At 41.8% G+C, this 16,661-nt stretch overlaps 1 protein-coding gene across 1 annotated transcript in view; it reads right to left on the bottom strand.

Annotated features, from left to right (window-relative positions):
* Positions 1 to 625: 625 nt before the first annotated feature.
* The window catches only part of MROH2B (maestro heat like repeat family member 2B), a 70,865-nt gene continuing 54,829 nt past the window's right edge, over positions 626 to 16,661 (bottom strand). The window contains exons 30-42 of the mRNA XM_003925897.1: positions 15,735 to 15,887; positions 13,072 to 13,229; positions 12,435 to 12,561; positions 11,715 to 11,902; positions 10,235 to 10,375; positions 8,497 to 8,611; positions 7,742 to 7,888; positions 7,330 to 7,512; positions 3,224 to 3,379; positions 2,762 to 2,893; positions 2,250 to 2,352; positions 1,220 to 1,285; positions 626 to 764 (exon numbers count right to left, since the gene is read on the bottom strand). Coding sequence (XP_003925946.1) covers positions 658 to 764; positions 1,220 to 1,285; positions 2,250 to 2,352; positions 2,762 to 2,893; positions 3,224 to 3,379; positions 7,330 to 7,512; positions 7,742 to 7,888; positions 8,497 to 8,611; positions 10,235 to 10,375; positions 11,715 to 11,902; positions 12,435 to 12,561; positions 13,072 to 13,229; positions 15,735 to 15,887 — 1,776 coding nt within the window. The 3' untranslated portion in view covers positions 626 to 657. The remainder of the gene's footprint in view (positions 765 to 1,219; positions 1,286 to 2,249; positions 2,353 to 2,761; positions 2,894 to 3,223; positions 3,380 to 7,329; positions 7,513 to 7,741; positions 7,889 to 8,496; positions 8,612 to 10,234; positions 10,376 to 11,714; positions 11,903 to 12,434; positions 12,562 to 13,071; positions 13,230 to 15,734; positions 15,888 to 16,661) is intronic.

Genomic DNA, 16,661 nt, shown 5'->3' with positions numbered 1-16,661 from the left:
AAAAACAAAAGAATAATAATCCTAATACTATGAAGAAATGAACACACTCATGCACATACACATACACGTGCCTGTGTGCGTGCATATGCGCTATTGCTCTAGGATAAAAGTAGAAAGAAATTGATGAGCTTTAACAGAATGTCAGACAGGGTCTTTTGTAGAAAATTACCTGGCATAGTCTTGACGCGTAAATTGCAACTTGGGAGAGAATAGACAGGTTAAAGTTTATCGTAAGACTGATTCTGAAAAGAGGAATGTGGGTAGTAATTCAAAGCTGACAAAGATCTGAGAGGAAAGGGTTACATGAGGAAAATAACAGTAGACCTCTTTTTAGTGGCAGCAGAATTGTGTGGGTCAAGTTCTGCCACTTTTTGAAGTCTGCTGGGACTTACTTTCTCAAGATAGAGGGCTAACCTATGCAAAGCTATGTGGCTGTCACTATCCAACTCACAGGTTATCCCTGAAGTGAACTTGTAGGATTTGCTTTTTGCTAATGGAAGCCACCAGGGAGATTCTGGAAAGGAAGGAATATATCACTACTTCAATATCCATATTCTAGGCGGCATGTTTTTCCTCAAAATGCTGCAAGTTTGTGAGGTAATAGGATGAGGACGGGAGTCAGTTATAGGAAAAGCCAGCAGTTTATTTCTTGATGGCTTACAGAAGAATGCTTGTCTCTTTACACCTTCTCAGGAGGGTCTGCAAGGCAGCCTCGGCGGCTCTCTGGACGCTAATACAGGGATCTTGACAAAGTGCTTGGAGCCCTGAAATGACAAAAATAGCAAAGTCAAGTGGATGAGGAGAGTCAGAGCGCAGCGAGAAGGGCAAACCAAACCAAGGCCCAACTTTTTAGCACTTAGGGTCAGACCCAAGTGGGGCTCAGGTCCTCATGCTCGCATTTTATCCTAAAAGGCAGGATGCAGAACTACAAGAATGATTTTAACATTGAAATAAAGGAAGAGAAGTCCCTGACTTTGTGATCAGTAGGTTTAGGCAATTAGAAAGTTGTAGTCTATTGGTGTTTCTGATGCCTGCAAAGGGGTGGAGCTGGAGGTGGCTTTATAGCCTGGGGAAATTCTAGCATCCAGAGAGCAACAGACACAATAATTCGTACTAAGATTTTCAAGTTCTGGGCTCACGTGGAACTTAGAGCAGCAATATTTTCTCTTTTCCTGACAAGGTAACAATATGGTGGGCAGAAACCAGGGTTGATACTCACGTGTGGTCAGTTGTTCTCTGTCTAATAACTCCACGTATTGGCTGGTCAAATTGAGAATGATGGCATCTAAAGTTAATATGAGACAATGTTACTGGTTTCATTATAGAGGGAGAGGCCATGGAAAATAGATCAGGTTAGCCTCTGCACCTGGTGAGAAGGTAAAAGGTAGCTTGGTGAATTAGCAAACTATATGACTTCCTTTGCACCCCTTAGAATGATGTGAGGGTGACTTCTATTGGGTCCTGAGTGCCATGTCTGCAAGTAGTCACTTATCCAGAGTATTTGGCAGAGTTCACATGTGATCTTCTGGATCTTCTGAGGAGGCTACTCGTTGTTGAGATTTCAAATCTGTGTAACATAGGGTTTCAGTCTTCAAAAAGTTTATAACGTAGTTGGTAGCGATCATATGTGATTCAAAAAGGAATCCTCAGATTTTTAATTTGGTCTTGAAGGTGGTGAAGGGAGTGAATCTGTTAGAATTTCATGATAGAATGATCCTTAGAGATTTATTTATGTTTTATTTTATATCAGGCAGAGCAGTAACATAACGTTAAGTCAATTTCCAGAATCACACAGCTGAGCCACAGGCTGCTGCCCCCATTAACATGCTTTCCACTTGTATCATGCTGCCAAAGCTCTTGGCTTGAATTGAACTTTGGATGCTGAGGATAGTTTATCTTCTGGGATGAGGTGAAGGAAAGTGTTTACGTAAAGGCAGCAGCTGGGAGCAAAGATTTGGGGAAAAGAAGGAGCAAGGACTTGGAGCCAGAAGGAGCATGAAGGGCTCAAGATGGGAGGAGAGTGAGTGTAGGCAAGTCAGGAGAGGTTATGAGTTTTCACTGTCAAAGGAAGCAGGTTTCTTTGAGGGAGGATGTTACAAGATGGAAGGTAGAAGCCCTTCCTGGGCTTTAATCAAAAAGTTATACTGGTCATACTAGTGTCCACACGGGACAGCTTCTGGTCAAAACAAAACTAGATGGAAAAAGCAGACACATCTGGGTCTGGGTGGGAAATGGGGATGCGTACTCACCTGTGAGTTTGACAGCTGCACTCCTGATTATCTCCCAGCTACTGGTGAAGAAGGTGTAGGAGTGTGTGTGGAGGATCCACAGAATTTCCTGGTTTTTCTTGGCCTAGAAGAGATGTGAATTATAAACAGGGCAAGTAGAAAGTGAACCTTTGTGACATTCGGCATCCTAAAGGTCCTCAGAATGGATCTGTCAAGGCCAGTGAGCACTCACACTCCATAAATTAATTGGCCGAAAATTGTCTTATGGGTATTTTGATCTACATTTAATCAGGAAGGCATGGGAGTTTAAGGGATTAATCAACAGAATGAATGTTAGGAATTGAGGAGAATAGATCCCAGTCAGGACTTGGGAAATTAGCAGAAGGTCCTGTGGCAGGATACCAGATCACTGCTATCCTTCCAAGGCAGTTCCGGCTCTGGCCAGAGATTCCTCACTACATTGTTTGCCCTTCTGGGGTTTGTTGAGACGCTTGTCCTGCCTTTTTTCAAGGTGGCATCTATTGGACACTCACCAGTTTCATACAGAATAGCCTATAAAAATCCCTCGCCCTTGGTAGATCCTGATCAAGGAGGTGGTCTAATACCCCGTAGAGTTCCTGGAGGCCCAAAAAAGGAATGCAGACAATCAAGACATCACGGCAAGCCTGGAAAACAGAGTTTTCTGCATCACAGTCCAGAATGTTAGGATCTCCTTCTAGAAGGGAAAAAGTGCTGAATAGTACTGGGAAAGAAGCAGTAGCAGTCAGTGGTATGGATGGCTTTATAGTCATTGCTGGCACCTTCCCAGTTTCCAGGATGGAAGAGTAAACTCGGGAAGAGATGGCAAAAAGAACCCAGAATTGGAGAAGTGGTTTTCAGGTTCCGTTCTAAGGGATGACTTTAGATCTGGCTCCTGGTGCAGCTAGACCAGGCTTATTGGCACTTCTGAGCCATGGGGAGAGCAGGAGGGGCAGATGTCTGTGGAGGGCACTTACAACTCCAATCTTGGGATTGGGATCCCAAAGGTGCAGAAGGAAGGAAATCAGGCTCTTTTTTATTTCCTCAGCAAAAAAAATCTTCCACCTTCTTCCTGTTAGGGATGCCAGGTCCTCAAATAAGAAGATGGCAGTCAATCTCACATCATCCTGCTCCTGTGATGACAAACGCATGTCATGGTGAATATCCTATCACAGGCCATTCCCTGCCAGCACATTCTTGGCTCTCATCCCACCATCCCCACTTCAGCCAAAGAAGGCTGGAACCCAGGCACTGGTGCATCGTAGCCACGGCCTGTAAATATTCCAAGAACTCTCTTTCTTCCCCTGAATCATTCTCTCCGTACTCCATGGGTTTAAGAAACCCTGGGTACTGGGGTTTATATGATGCCAGAGGGTTGATTTCTGTCTTTGAGTAGCCAGTGGGGAAGGGTGACCATAACCACAGGAATGATAAACAGGGATGCTCATAGAAAAGGCCGGGGAGGGAAATTAGTTTGGTTGTGTTACTAGCCTAGAATTATGGCGCCTCTAATCTTAATTGCCCAAGGCCTAATACTATTCTAACAACACCAAATATTTTCTAAAGGGATGACAGACAACTTGGGAATTCGGGCCTTGGTTCTTAGAGAGGTTAAACAGAGAAGTGTCTAGCTCTACTCTTCAGTATGTGAAGTTATGGAATGTTCTTGGTTTTTGTCCAAGATGGCAGGCAATGATTTTAGGAAACCAAAGGGGCAGGGTGTGGTGGCTCATGCCTGTAATTCCAGAATTTTGGGAGGCTGAGTTGGTGGATTACCTGAGGTCAGGAGTTTGAGGGCAGCCTGGCAAAAATGGTAAAACCTTGTCTCTACTAAAAATATAAAAATTAGCCAGGCGTGGTGGCAGGCACCTATAGTCCCAGCTACTTGGAAGGCTGAGGCACAAGAATTGCTTGAACCTGGGAGGAGGAGGCTGCAGTGAGCCACGATTGCACTACTGCACTCCAGCCTGGTTAACAAGGCAAGACGGTCTCAAAAAATAAAAAAAATAAAAATAAAAATAAAAAAAGAAAAGAAAACAAGAGAAAGGTGGGGAGGAAGATGGCCTCCCATTATCTCATATACTTTATTGGTATGTTTCAGAGTTCCAACAAGGAAGAAATGAAGTGAGATGAATTTCATGGAAGTTTTTTTTTTAATTTTTAGGTCCAGAAAAGTAGTTTAAGCATATGAACAAAGAGGGATTAAAGAAAAAGTAGTCCTGAATAGCAGAATATTATTTAGATAAACAATAAACATAAAAAATAAAATTAATATAGATCTTCTTAAAAAATGATGGCTTGTTGAGAAAAGATCAGAAAAGCTCAGATGTGACCTTGTATAATGAAAATGAAAGTAGAAACACATTTTTAAAATTTATTAGAAATAAGGTCAGGATTTATTTTTAAAAGACATCTCTTTAGAAGGAGAGAGCTAACAAAAAACAAGGTACCAAAAAGGTAGAGAGGCATTTAAAGAAGTTTGAATTTTGCAAAATCTATGAGCTAATGATAGGTCCTAGGAAGAATCAACCGATTGGGATGATGAAAAATCAGAAAGAAAAAGTGGCAACAGTGTTTTGGGTGCTGAGAGAAATGTTAGGGAAAGTCTAGTCCAATCTCCTCATGTTCATTTGAGAAAATAGAGTCACAGAGGGTAAAGCAATTGCTCAGAGTAACAGTGTGGGCAATAGTAGCAAGAAGGAAACGGAACATGGGGCAGCAGCCATGTTTTCTCTTCTACCATTTCATTCAAGTGTTGCCATGTTTTTAAAATTCTAAGAAAGTATTTAAATATTGAAAGGAAAAAAGAAAGAAAATTTGGAGATTATGGAAAGTAACGCTTGATCTACAGAAAAACACGTGGGCAATAGATCACAGAGTTAACTACAGTTGTAAAAAGATGGCATTTCTGGAGAGCAAACAGCACATCAGTACTAAGAGCCAAAGTTTTGTCCAGCTTTAATTTTTTGCAAGCATGATGGAGTTGACACCTATTAGAAATGAGCAAGTTCTGAGCTAAAGATCAGCAAGACTTTAGCATATTTTCTCCTTCTCTGATGACACTGAGAAATATTATCTTGACCACAAAATTGTTAAGTGGACTTGTGATGTACTGGAGGCTCAGATCTAAGAGAACTATTATCAGATCAACAACGAGTCCAGGAAACCTAACAGCTGGGGTTTGAAGGAGTGACTTCCGCCCTGTGCAATGAAGATAAAGGATATCTTTGTTATTTTTACAGAAAACACTGAATTGGGTGGGAGCCCAGTAAGCATTTTTGAGGACAAGATACTTTTAATTATTTTTAAGACAGAGTTTCATTCTTGTTGTCCAGGCTAGAGTGCAGTGGCACAGTCTCAGCTCACTGCAACCTCTGCCTCCTGGGTTCAAGTGATTCTCCAGTCTCAGCCTCCTGAGTAGCTGGAATTACAGATGTGCACCACCATGCCCGGCTAATTTTTGTCTTTTTAGTAGAGACAAGGTTTCACCATGTTGGCCAGGTTGATCACGAACTACTGACCTCAGATGATCCGGCTGCCTCAGCCTCCCAAAGTACTGGGATTACAGGCATGAGACAGTATGCCTAGCCTAAAAGTGATATTGGTTGATTGGAGGAAATGGATGGAAACAAGGAGAAAGATGTTTTCAAAGGCCAGGTTTAGGCTAGTACATAGATAAGAAAAACTGCAAAAAGATGAAACTGAAGAATGATGGACTGTGGGCATATACTACAGACTAAAATCTAGAGGTTCCTACAGTTAGCATGCCAAAATCAGGAAGAAAGGGCAAAATTAAAAAAGATGGAACGAAGAAACAGGAAACAGTTGGATTTGAGAGGTAGTATTTCTTTAGATTCTATTCAATACTTCTTGAGCCTCATTTAGAGGTCCAACTCAGTCATGGGCTTGCAAAACATTTAATGAGCAGAAAAATTAGGTTTATGATGAATAACGAAGGAAATGAAGACTTCTCAAGTCCACAGACTGTAAGGTAAATAGGTAATTGAACAAAGCCTTAATGTTTATGAAGAATGCACTAGAGAAGGCAACTAGCAGTTTTCCATCTCCTCTGACAATAGCACATGAAGAGACAGGTTTAGATTATAAAATAATAGGTCTAGGTTAAAAAGATACTTTTACATTGGTGGCAGTGAATAAACCAAAAATAAATACTAAAATGTGCTTCCTGGAAGGCATAAGGGAAAATGACCCTTCTCTGCCTAGGACGGCTGACTTACCTTTTTTGAAACTGGGGATTTGGAGTAGATCAAGAGCTGGCAAACTTTTTCTCTAAAAGGTCAGACAGCAAATAGTTTAAACTCTGTGGGTCATAAGGTCTCTGTAACAGCCGATCGACACCACTATGGAGTGTGAAAGCAGCCACAGACAATAAGTAAGCAATAAGTATGGCTGTGTTCCAATAAAACTTTATTTACAAAAACAGGCTGTAGTTGGGATTTGGTCCATGGAGTGCAGGTTACTGACACCTAGGTAAAATAAGTCTCTGAATGCTGGAAGTGGAAAGGTAGTGTTGGAAGAAACACTGTCTTTATTCAGATCCTAGTTCTTCTTTGAGCACTGTCATAATTTATGCTTCCCCCCAAAGCAAACCTTGAGGTGAAGACTTTGGTGTAAGTAATTCATTTGGGAGGTGAGCCCAGGAAGCATGCGGGGTAGTGGGGATGAGACAGGGAAGGGAGGAAAGCCCAGAAAGGAAGTATTAACGAGTGTGTTACTGTTAATGAGCAAGTGGAGCTCCATCTTTCTGAGGGATGAGGAAGCTATAAAGTTTATCTACAAACTCTCATTTCTTACTGTTTGAGGATCCTTCCCAGGGCGTTTCTTCCCCCGATAATTCTGGCTCACCCTGCTTAGACCAATCATGATTCCCAAGCCATAGAGCACCCTCAGGCAGAGAGACACAGGAAGCCAAGAGCTTGTATGGAGACTGTCTGCAGGTGACCTCTGGGGCAGGCTGAGGAATTTGAGTGGGACACGGACAATGTCTTCTGCAAGCACTACCTGAAACTTTTTCTGTTCACTCACTTCTGGGAAGGGAAGATACCTAAACAGGATCACTTACATCTTCAAAGAAGGTCCTTGTTTGTAGCACTATTTCCTTGAAGTAGAAGCTCACGTCTCGGTCTGTGAGCAGCCCCAGGATTTTTTTTAGAGCCTTCAAGCTTTCACAGACAACTTCGGTGCGAGCTAGGTGATACAGGCCTCTGATGATAGATTCTAGCATTAACTGCTTATGTTTCTTCACCTATTTTGAAATAAGACCTCTTAATCTTGAAAATTGTTCTATGCATATCACACAAGTGGACTGAAATTTTGTCAGTCATGTACTTCATGTACTTTAACCCAAGAACTACCACTTCAGCAACGTATTTGGATTTCCAATTAATTTTTATATAACTACTAGGTGTGGGTGAGTTAATAATTATTTCAAAACTTGACTTAAGTGAACCATTTCCCCTTAGAACGCCTTTTACCTTGTGAGGAGCCCCGGACGCTGTGTTGCCGAGCCCTCGGATGGCCATTTGCCTCAGAGTGGCATTGGAGTCCCAAGCACTTTGATCCATCAAGATTAGCACATCCCGCAGACTGCTACGCTTCCAAAGGATTGGCTCCTTCATGAGCTGAAATCAAGACACTCCTCCCCTTTAGTTAAGAGCATGGCCCCCCTTCAGGAGAGTGCCAAAGACATCAAAACTACAATTAAAGAGAGGACCTCACTACTTGTGGAGCAGAGGAGGAAGCCCTCTGGTAAACCAGCAAGCCTAGCTGAAGCTGAGCTCTAGATGTGAGCAGCGCATGGGTCAAGTTCACATGGTGATGTGAACTCAGTTACCTGCATAAGAGATGTGTCTAGTTTCAGTGGAAACACAGGGCACGGGAAACAGGGACGACGGATGGTGTTCCTCCTCTGGATTGGTTGGGATATTCTTTAGGCCAGAATGTGAAGGGTCAGTGCTACATTGCTTTGTTTTGTCCCTTACAGATTCATCGTCCCCCTTTCTCTGCCTTCTGCGAACTAGAGGGCAGGAGGTGAGTGAAGTGGTTTCTTTTTCCTCCTTCACCCCCTGCTGAGGTACCGTATCTCTTGCAGTAGCTGGTCTCTCCTCTGTTAAAGCCCTGCACTTTGAAGTCTCTCTTCCCTGGTTCCAGAGCTCACTGGGCTACAGACCCTGAGAGAAATACCCCAAGGTGACCCAGTGCGTGTGCTCTGAGGGCTGCTCTCCCTTGCCTCAGAGAAGAAAGCTGTGCCAGTTATCCGGTAGTTCTCCGAGGAGGAGGTGAGGGATGAGAGCAGCTGTTCCATGATGTCCAGTATGACTCCGTGTTGCCACACTGCTATGCTCCTAGAAAATGCACATTTTAGCAAAGACTTATTTTTCTAAACAATGGAGGAAATCTTAGTTTATTTGTTCATCGGGCAAGTAATCTGTTTAAAAAGCAATGCTTGGCCGGGCACGGTGGTTCATGCCTGTAATCCTAGCACTATGGAAGGCTGAGATGGGCGGATTCCCTGAGCTCAGGAGTTTGAGACCAGCCTGGGCAACACGGTAAAATCCCATCTCCACTAAAATACAAAAAATTAGCCAGGCGTGGCAGTGTGCACCTGTAGTCCCAGCTACTTGGGACACTGAAGCAGGAGAATGGCATGAACCCAGGAGGTGGAGGTTGCAGTGAGCCGAGCCACTGCACTTCAGCCTGGGTGTAGAGTGAGACTACTCCATCTCCAAGAAAAAGGAAATACTTATTAAAGCCACCGAGGCTTAAACTTTAAAATGGCCTATCCAAGTGTCCAATTTAAATGTAGTTTCTCTGAACAATCTCATCAAAAAGTGGGCTAACGACATAAATAGACAATTCTCAAAAAAAGATACAAATGGCCAAGAAGCACATGGAAAAATGCTCAACATCACTAATGATCAGAGAAATGCAACTCAAAACCGCAATGCGACACCACTTCACTCCTGCAAGAATGGCCATTAAAAAAAATAGATGTTGGCATGAATGCCGTGAAAAGAAAACACTTTTTCACCGTTGGTGGGAATGGAAGCTAGTACCGTGGAAAACAGTGGTGATTCTTAAAGAACTAAAAGTAGATCTACCATTTGATCCAGCAATCCCACTACTAGGTATCTACCCAGAGGAAAAGAAGTCCTTATATGAAAAGGATACTTGTACATGTATGTTTTCAACAGCACAATTTGCAATTGCAAAAATATGGAACCAGCTCAAATGCCCATTTCAACGAATAGATAAAGAAAATGTGATATATATATATATATATATATATATATATACACACACACCATGGAATACTACTCAGCCATAAAAAGGAATGAAATAATGGCATTCACAGCAACCTGGATGGAATTGGAGACTATTATTCTATGTGAAGTAATTCAGGAATGGAAAATAAAACATCGTATGTTCTCACTCACATGTGAGAGAAAAGCTGTGAGGATGCAAAGGCATAAGCATAACACATTGGATCTTGGGGACTGGGGGGAAAGGGCAGGAGTGGAGTGAGGGACAAAAGAGTACACACTGGGTACAGTGTACACTGCTCAGGTGATGAGTACACTCAAATCTCAGAAATCATCACTAAAGAACTTAGTCATGTAACCAAATACCACCCATTCCCCAAAAACCTACTGAAATAAAAAAAATTAAAAAAAAAATTTTTTTAAGCTGATAAAAAAATGTTCAACAATTCTAGATATGTGAATATTAAACATTTATTTATTTATTTTTAAATATAGTTTGTCTAAACATGTTCACTTGAATCATGTTTCTTGCGGGGAGTGGTGTGTGTGGGGCTGATCTTACCATCTCTTCCCACTCCCTTTGCTGTCTTCCCTGTTTGTCCTACTTCAACTAAATGAATCAATCACGCTCAGCGAGGTTGCCTGTATTGCATGATTTTTTTGGTTTTCTCCTCTTTATCTGGTTCTAGAAAACCTGCACATTACCTGGCCAGCGAACACACGCCTATGTGATGGGTCCTAGGACTGCTGAGTAGAGCCCATAAGTTGTCCCCCTCATCAGATTCCTTTGCAAGGCCTTCTCTCATGGCTTGGGCTTGCAAGCATCTTAGAGTGGCAGTTGAAAGCCTAAAGGAGACAGCATTACAAAACCAAATCAATCTTTATAGGGGATTACACATTCCCAGATTTACTCTTCCCACTCTTCACAATGCTTTCCCACCCCTGGACTAGGGGATGTTGTATAAGGGAACAACAGGCAGCCCTATGCTCACAATTTAGCCTTGGGACCCTTGGGGACATGCAGATGATATGGGCCAGTAAGTAATGCCACAGAATCTTGTCAACACTCCCCCATAAGGAAAAATAAGCCCTAAGAATAAAAAGTAAATAGTACCATATTTCACTGATTCTAAAACAGCATCTCTGAAATCAGGACTCATAGATGTGTGTTACAATTGTTCTTGGTCATATGGTACTTGTGATGTAGTTGCTGTTGTCTGTGCATTCACATGTGCTGCCTGGCTTCAGTGTAGCTCTTTATACTGTCATCATTTTAGTAAAGTTACATGTATTATTGGAATGGTTACTTTTAATGGCAAAAATGGCAATTACTTTTGCACCAACCAAACACATGTGTTGAGTCTAAATGCCATTTAAAGTGTCTTTAAAAATCTTGCCCTATAATTATACATTGCAATGAAAAGTTATGCAAATGGCAGGGAAGCAGAATGATGTGATATAAAATGAAAATTTATACCTCATAATTCTAAAAGATTTCTTTTGATAAGTACCGAATAAACATGTTAACGTTTAAGAAAGCATTGATTCACGGCTTACTTTGGAGTCCTTTTCTATGTTCTCAATGGTATGCAAAAAATTGCTTTTTTCAATTGCTGAAGTCTTAGCATTTATGACCTATGGCAGGCATCCCCAAACGATGGCCCGCGGGCCGCATGCAGCCCCCGAGGCCATTTATCCAGCACCCCGCTGCACTTCAGGAGGGGTCACCTCTTTCATTGGTGGTCAGTGAGAGGAGCACAGTATGTGGTGGCCCTCCAACGGTCTGAGGGACAGTGAACTGGTCCCTGTGTAAAAAGTTTGGGGACACCTGACCTATGGTATTTATTTTAATTTTTCTTATTTCCCTGGTGGCCTTGAAGATCACAAGATTCCAGCCTTTCTAGAAAGTTCTCAATGACAGAAACCAAAGATCATACAGTAGTTACTCTAGGAAAGAAAGCATAGCCCCTTATTCCTTAAGTTCCCACTATTCCCACTATTCTGTGCAGCTACACTGGATACTGGCTCAAGAACTATGGTGTCATCGCTTAGGGACAGTGGAGACTTGTTTCTTCATGGACAACGGATGCCATGCCAGAAAGTGCAGACCCTGACTTCTGCAGCGCCTCTCCTGTAGTCTGGGATTAGGACAGCTATGGAAAGTGCTTCCCAATTAGCCGTTTACCTGCAGGGGTCTGGGATCTGCTGCTGTTCTCCCTGCTGCATCACACGCCGCCTGAGGCTCTGGGGAGAGGTGGGCATCTTCTGGCCTAGTGTGCAGCTAACCAGCTTCAGGAGGAGAGTGAATAGCTCTGGATACGAGCGGGTGATAGAGGTGCCCATTGAGATCACTTCATACATAGCACAGGCCACCTGAAGGGGGACAGGGCCTCTTGGTTAGGCAGTCTCACTTCCTCCAAGGTCATCTTCTCTCTGAGCTGATTTTCAACTTTGTTTTTTCTACGAATGATTACTTTGTAAGTTGGCCATGTTTATAGTAAAAACACATAGAAAAGGGAGGGTTTCTATGTCTGGAAATTTCTCAACTCAGGGACTGCCATATTAGCCTTGTGACTGCCAGGGGGCACTAGTAATGTAAAATAAAGTATTTTCAGCATTGGGGTTTTTCAACAAAAAAGGGTGCTTTGGATATCTTAAAGACTAATCTGGAAATATAGGTACATAGATTTTTTTGGGGAGGGGGTTGATGAGAAATTTGCTTCTAAAAATGATCAGCCACAGAGAAAAGTACAGCCATAATTGTCCAACATAAACTGGAGTAAAGTTAGGGTATGAGAGGAGGGGGCGATGTCATTAATGCGATGGTACCAAGCTCCAGGTGGAGATAGATAATAGAAGATGGCACAGTCTCAGGCAAGTGATGGGTTCAGTCTGTCCAACTCACTGAAATTGCCTCAACCCGGGCGATGTCATCTTCTAACTCGGTCTCCAGTTTGTCTATTAAGGCTCGCAGGAGTTTCCCACTGGAGGCTGGCTTTTCAGCCAGCGCCCTCCACAATGTCCTTGTGTCCCTAGGGTGGCAAAGCAGGAAATTGGTAGATAAGGCACAACCCCTCCCGCTGTAAGCTTTTCCATCTGACTCACTCTAAAATCACATTATGACTAATCACAATTTCAAGGGCAGATGGACGGGGCTGCCACGCCTGGGGATAATGAAGATGTTTTACATAACAATTCAGCAGTCTAGCCTTGGGTTACGGAGGCTTGGTAAAGTCCACTAAGATGAAAATCTCTCAGGTAGGTGCATTCTAGGCCACCAGAAAGAAGAGAATATTCACTTTTTAATATTCCCTTATTCTTATGGCATATTGTTAAAAATATTATTATACAATACATATACATAACATATATATGAAAAGCACTTGGAAAAACATGACTTGTGATTCAAATACCAATTGTTAAATTGTTACTCAGGTGAGCTACTTTCAACCCTTGTTTGCTGTCTTGCTCTCAAACCATAAATCCCTCCCCAGTGCCTTTCAGAGTGGCCTTCCCTAGGAATCAGTTCAGTAAGGATCTACCTGTCGAAGGGCAGAGGCTTCTGTAAAAGGTTGGCAACAACTGTGTCCATGTGAAAGCTGGCTATGTGGGAGACAGCTTCCAGCGTGAACTGAAAACTGTCCTCTTTTTGTCTGAGGACTGGCATGTGATGGTAAATTGTGCTCAAGATCTCCAACAGCTAAAAAGAAAAAAGCCAAGTCAAACATTAGGTTGCCATTTTCTACGTGAGTGACTCAGAACAGGTACCTGTTGTAGGTGGGCAGTTGATGAATTACAAACAATGTTAAAAATAATAATTGCTTTTACACATGGCCGATTTTTCACTCAGGAGGATTATTTGTGAATTAGATATTTGTCCCTAATTCAATTTAGGAAACATTTTGTGAAAGGGTATATTATGACAGGTACTGTGTTTGGCATTGTTGGAATTTACCAAAGATGAAAAAGATGTATTCCTTTTGCAAAAGGAGTCTGTAATCCAATAGAGAATATCAATCACAGACCTAAAGGCCTGTAGTCAAGGCAGTCTATGGCAAATTGTATGCATGACGTGCATATGATTAACAGGGCAATCCAGGAGGAGCTGAGTCACACTAGAGGGCCATTTTTTTTGGGTCTTGAAGTACTGTAGCAATTTCAAAAGGCAAGGTGGAGACAGATGGTCGGGAAGGGCATCCTTGTCAGAAAGAAGAACACAGATAAAGATGTAAAGTTAAAGGACATGAAAATAGGTAGAGCACAAAAGATTTTTAGGGTATGCAACTACTCTGTACGATCTTGTACAGGTGGAAACATGTCATTCTACATTTTTTAAACCCATAGACTGTGCAACACCAGGCGTAAACCCCAACCCTAAAGTCCATGGAACTGTCGTCTTTGGGTGATAATGATGTGTCCGTGTAGGTTTACCAATCGTAACAAATCTACTCTGGTGGGAGATATTGATAGTCGGGAGGCTGTGCATGTGTGAGGGGAGTGGGAAGATGGGATCTGTGCTTAATTTTGCTGCAAACCTAAAACTGCTATAAAAAAATCTATTTTAAAAAAATTATGAGAACATGGGCATAAGAAAATGCTGAGGTTTCTAATGTAGGAGAATGGTCCAGGTTGGAGTGCAGAGAGAACAAGGGCAAGGAAAGGAAGAAGACTTGATAGAAAAGGTGAAGCCAGATCTCAGAGCATTGAATGCCACCTTTATGAATTTGGATGTTAATCAGTGGGCAGTAAGGAATGATAGTATACATTTGGATTTTTGACATGGACAAAGGCATGTATCTATGCTAAAGTAACTTTGCTTCCAGCAGACATTTCCCTCTCTTATTTTCGATAAACATTTAAGTTAGACATTTATGTTAAATATATTTTCTATGAATTATAATTCCTTAGTTATAAATAGCCCTTATTTATGATTACCACAGATTCACAGGTCAATGATGCTTGGAGAAAATTTTGGTCCCTATTGTAAGCCTGTATCTAGTGTGTGAACAACTCTTCATGCTAAACACACAAATATATGGGTATTCCACATTTCTCAACTTTGGCTGTCCCACTTCTAGCCCAGTACCTGCCACATAGTACATGCTCAATAAATGTTTTTAAAAAGATGTACTGAAAAGTAATTAGCACAGAGGTAATTTCCAATGCCCTTAACACAAAAGCTGTGCTTTGGAGAGTATTTACATTGAGAGTAGTTGACTGGACTATGGGGACAAGAACTTCTTTCTCTTATTCCCTTTGAGTTGCTTTCATTTAGTTAAAGATTTCTTTCTTTCTTTATTCCTTTCTTTTTTTTTTTTTTTTTGAGACAGGGTCTTGCTTTGTTGCCCAGGCTGGAGTGCAATGGCCCAATTTCAGCTCACTGTGACCTCTACCTCCCAGGTTCAAGCGATTGTCCCACCTTGGCCTCCTGAGTAGCTGGGATTACAGGTGCCTGCCACCACGCCTGGCTAATTTTTGTATTTTTAGTAGAGACAAGGTTTCTCCATGCTGCCCAGGCTGGTCTCAAACTCCTGTCCTCAAGTGATCCACCTGCCTCGGTCTCCCAAAGTGCTAGGATTACAGGTGTGAGCCACTGTGTTCAGTCGATTTTTTCCTTCTTATAAATGTTTGAATAACTTGTATTATATTATTGATTCAGTAGAGAAAATAGAGGCATCTCCATTTGGAGCTCTTAACCAAGCTTCCTGAATTTAAATCCTGTTCACTCTGCTTAACTCTCCAGTTGGGAAGAAAAATTGAGGACTTTCCCCAGTCCAGTGGCAGCCTTGCTTACCAGACAATAAACACTATGGGGTATGGGAGAAAAGCCTGAAGAGTAGCAGTGAAATTAGGAATTCCCACTCTTGGTGGTTGTCTCAAAGGCATCCACATGGTCACTCTTATCCTTACAGCTCTAACAACCCAGTTTTCCATCATCCAAATGTCCTTGGTTCAGAGCTGCTTCCTCTAGCCAGAGTGAGACAGATTGAAAAGTTTTTATGTTAAAAGACAAGACAGGCAATTGAGACAGGGCCTCAATGTGAGTCTTGTTGATAAATACACAACATGGGTCTCTAACGAGTCCTCTTGAGGCTGTGCAAACCTTTGCATGCTGCCTATCAGCGGACAAACAGAGGCGGTGGCCGACTTGGCATTTCAGAAGTGTTACAATTCTGCTGGGTTGTAAAACTGGCTGTCAGTTCACCTGATCGTCCAGAGCAGCTCCCTGCTCCTTCAGGACAGTGATCATCCATATGCCACAGGCCTTTGTGCATGTGGGATTGAGGCTCTCCAGACCATCCAGCGTTTCCTCAAGGAACATCAGAATTTCTTCATTTGGGATGAATTTACTGACAATCTGAAAATGTACTCAAAAAGATTCATATAATCAATCACCTCATTTTATATCTAGATACCTACAGCGTGCTATTACAGTTTGTTTTCGGATATTAGAAATCATTGAACTTTTCAACAGTTTTGACTGAGGCCACAGAAACTGGAGAAAACACTAGAACAGACCAGAGACATGACCTTTTATTACTAAGCAAACTTTCCATGGATTGCCTTTTTATCATTTCATATTTATTGAATCCTAATCCTGCTAAGGCAATTTCCTCTCCAAGCCTAAAGTCATAGCATACTGCATAGAGAAAAATAATGCAGAATGTTTATATAACAATATATACATCATGAAGTACTTTTACATACATTCATATATCATAGAAACATGTCTTGAATTTGCCACAGAATACCTAAGCCTTGAAAATTAAAGAAAATCTATCAATATGTACTAAGTGCCATGCGGAATATTCAGGTGATGGAGAGTGTACATATAGAGTACGGATTATTATGAGCCTTATTTCTTGCTCTTCCATATTTCAATATTAAGAACAGTCCATAAAAAGGTCAATAAAATGGAAAAACTTTGTAATTGTGATCTCTATGTACAAGAACTATATAGAATGTTTGGTTGATAGCAGTCTGTGAATTTGAGTGTGTGTGTTTGTGTGTGTGCATTAATGAAAAAGGGCAGGAAGGCAGGTGAAAACTTGGTGTTTGAGTGAGTTCCAAGATCATTATCTGGGGCTTTAACTAAGCAAGATGGTAATGATTATGAGTTTGTAGTCATGAG

Source organism: Saimiri boliviensis, chromosome 1, assembly GCF_048565385.1.
Source record: "Saimiri boliviensis isolate mSaiBol1 chromosome 1, mSaiBol1.pri, whole genome shotgun sequence".
NCBI classification, from domain to species: Eukaryota; Metazoa; Chordata; class Mammalia; order Primates; family Cebidae; genus Saimiri; species Saimiri boliviensis.
This window is presented reverse-complemented; position numbering and strand designations above follow the sequence as displayed.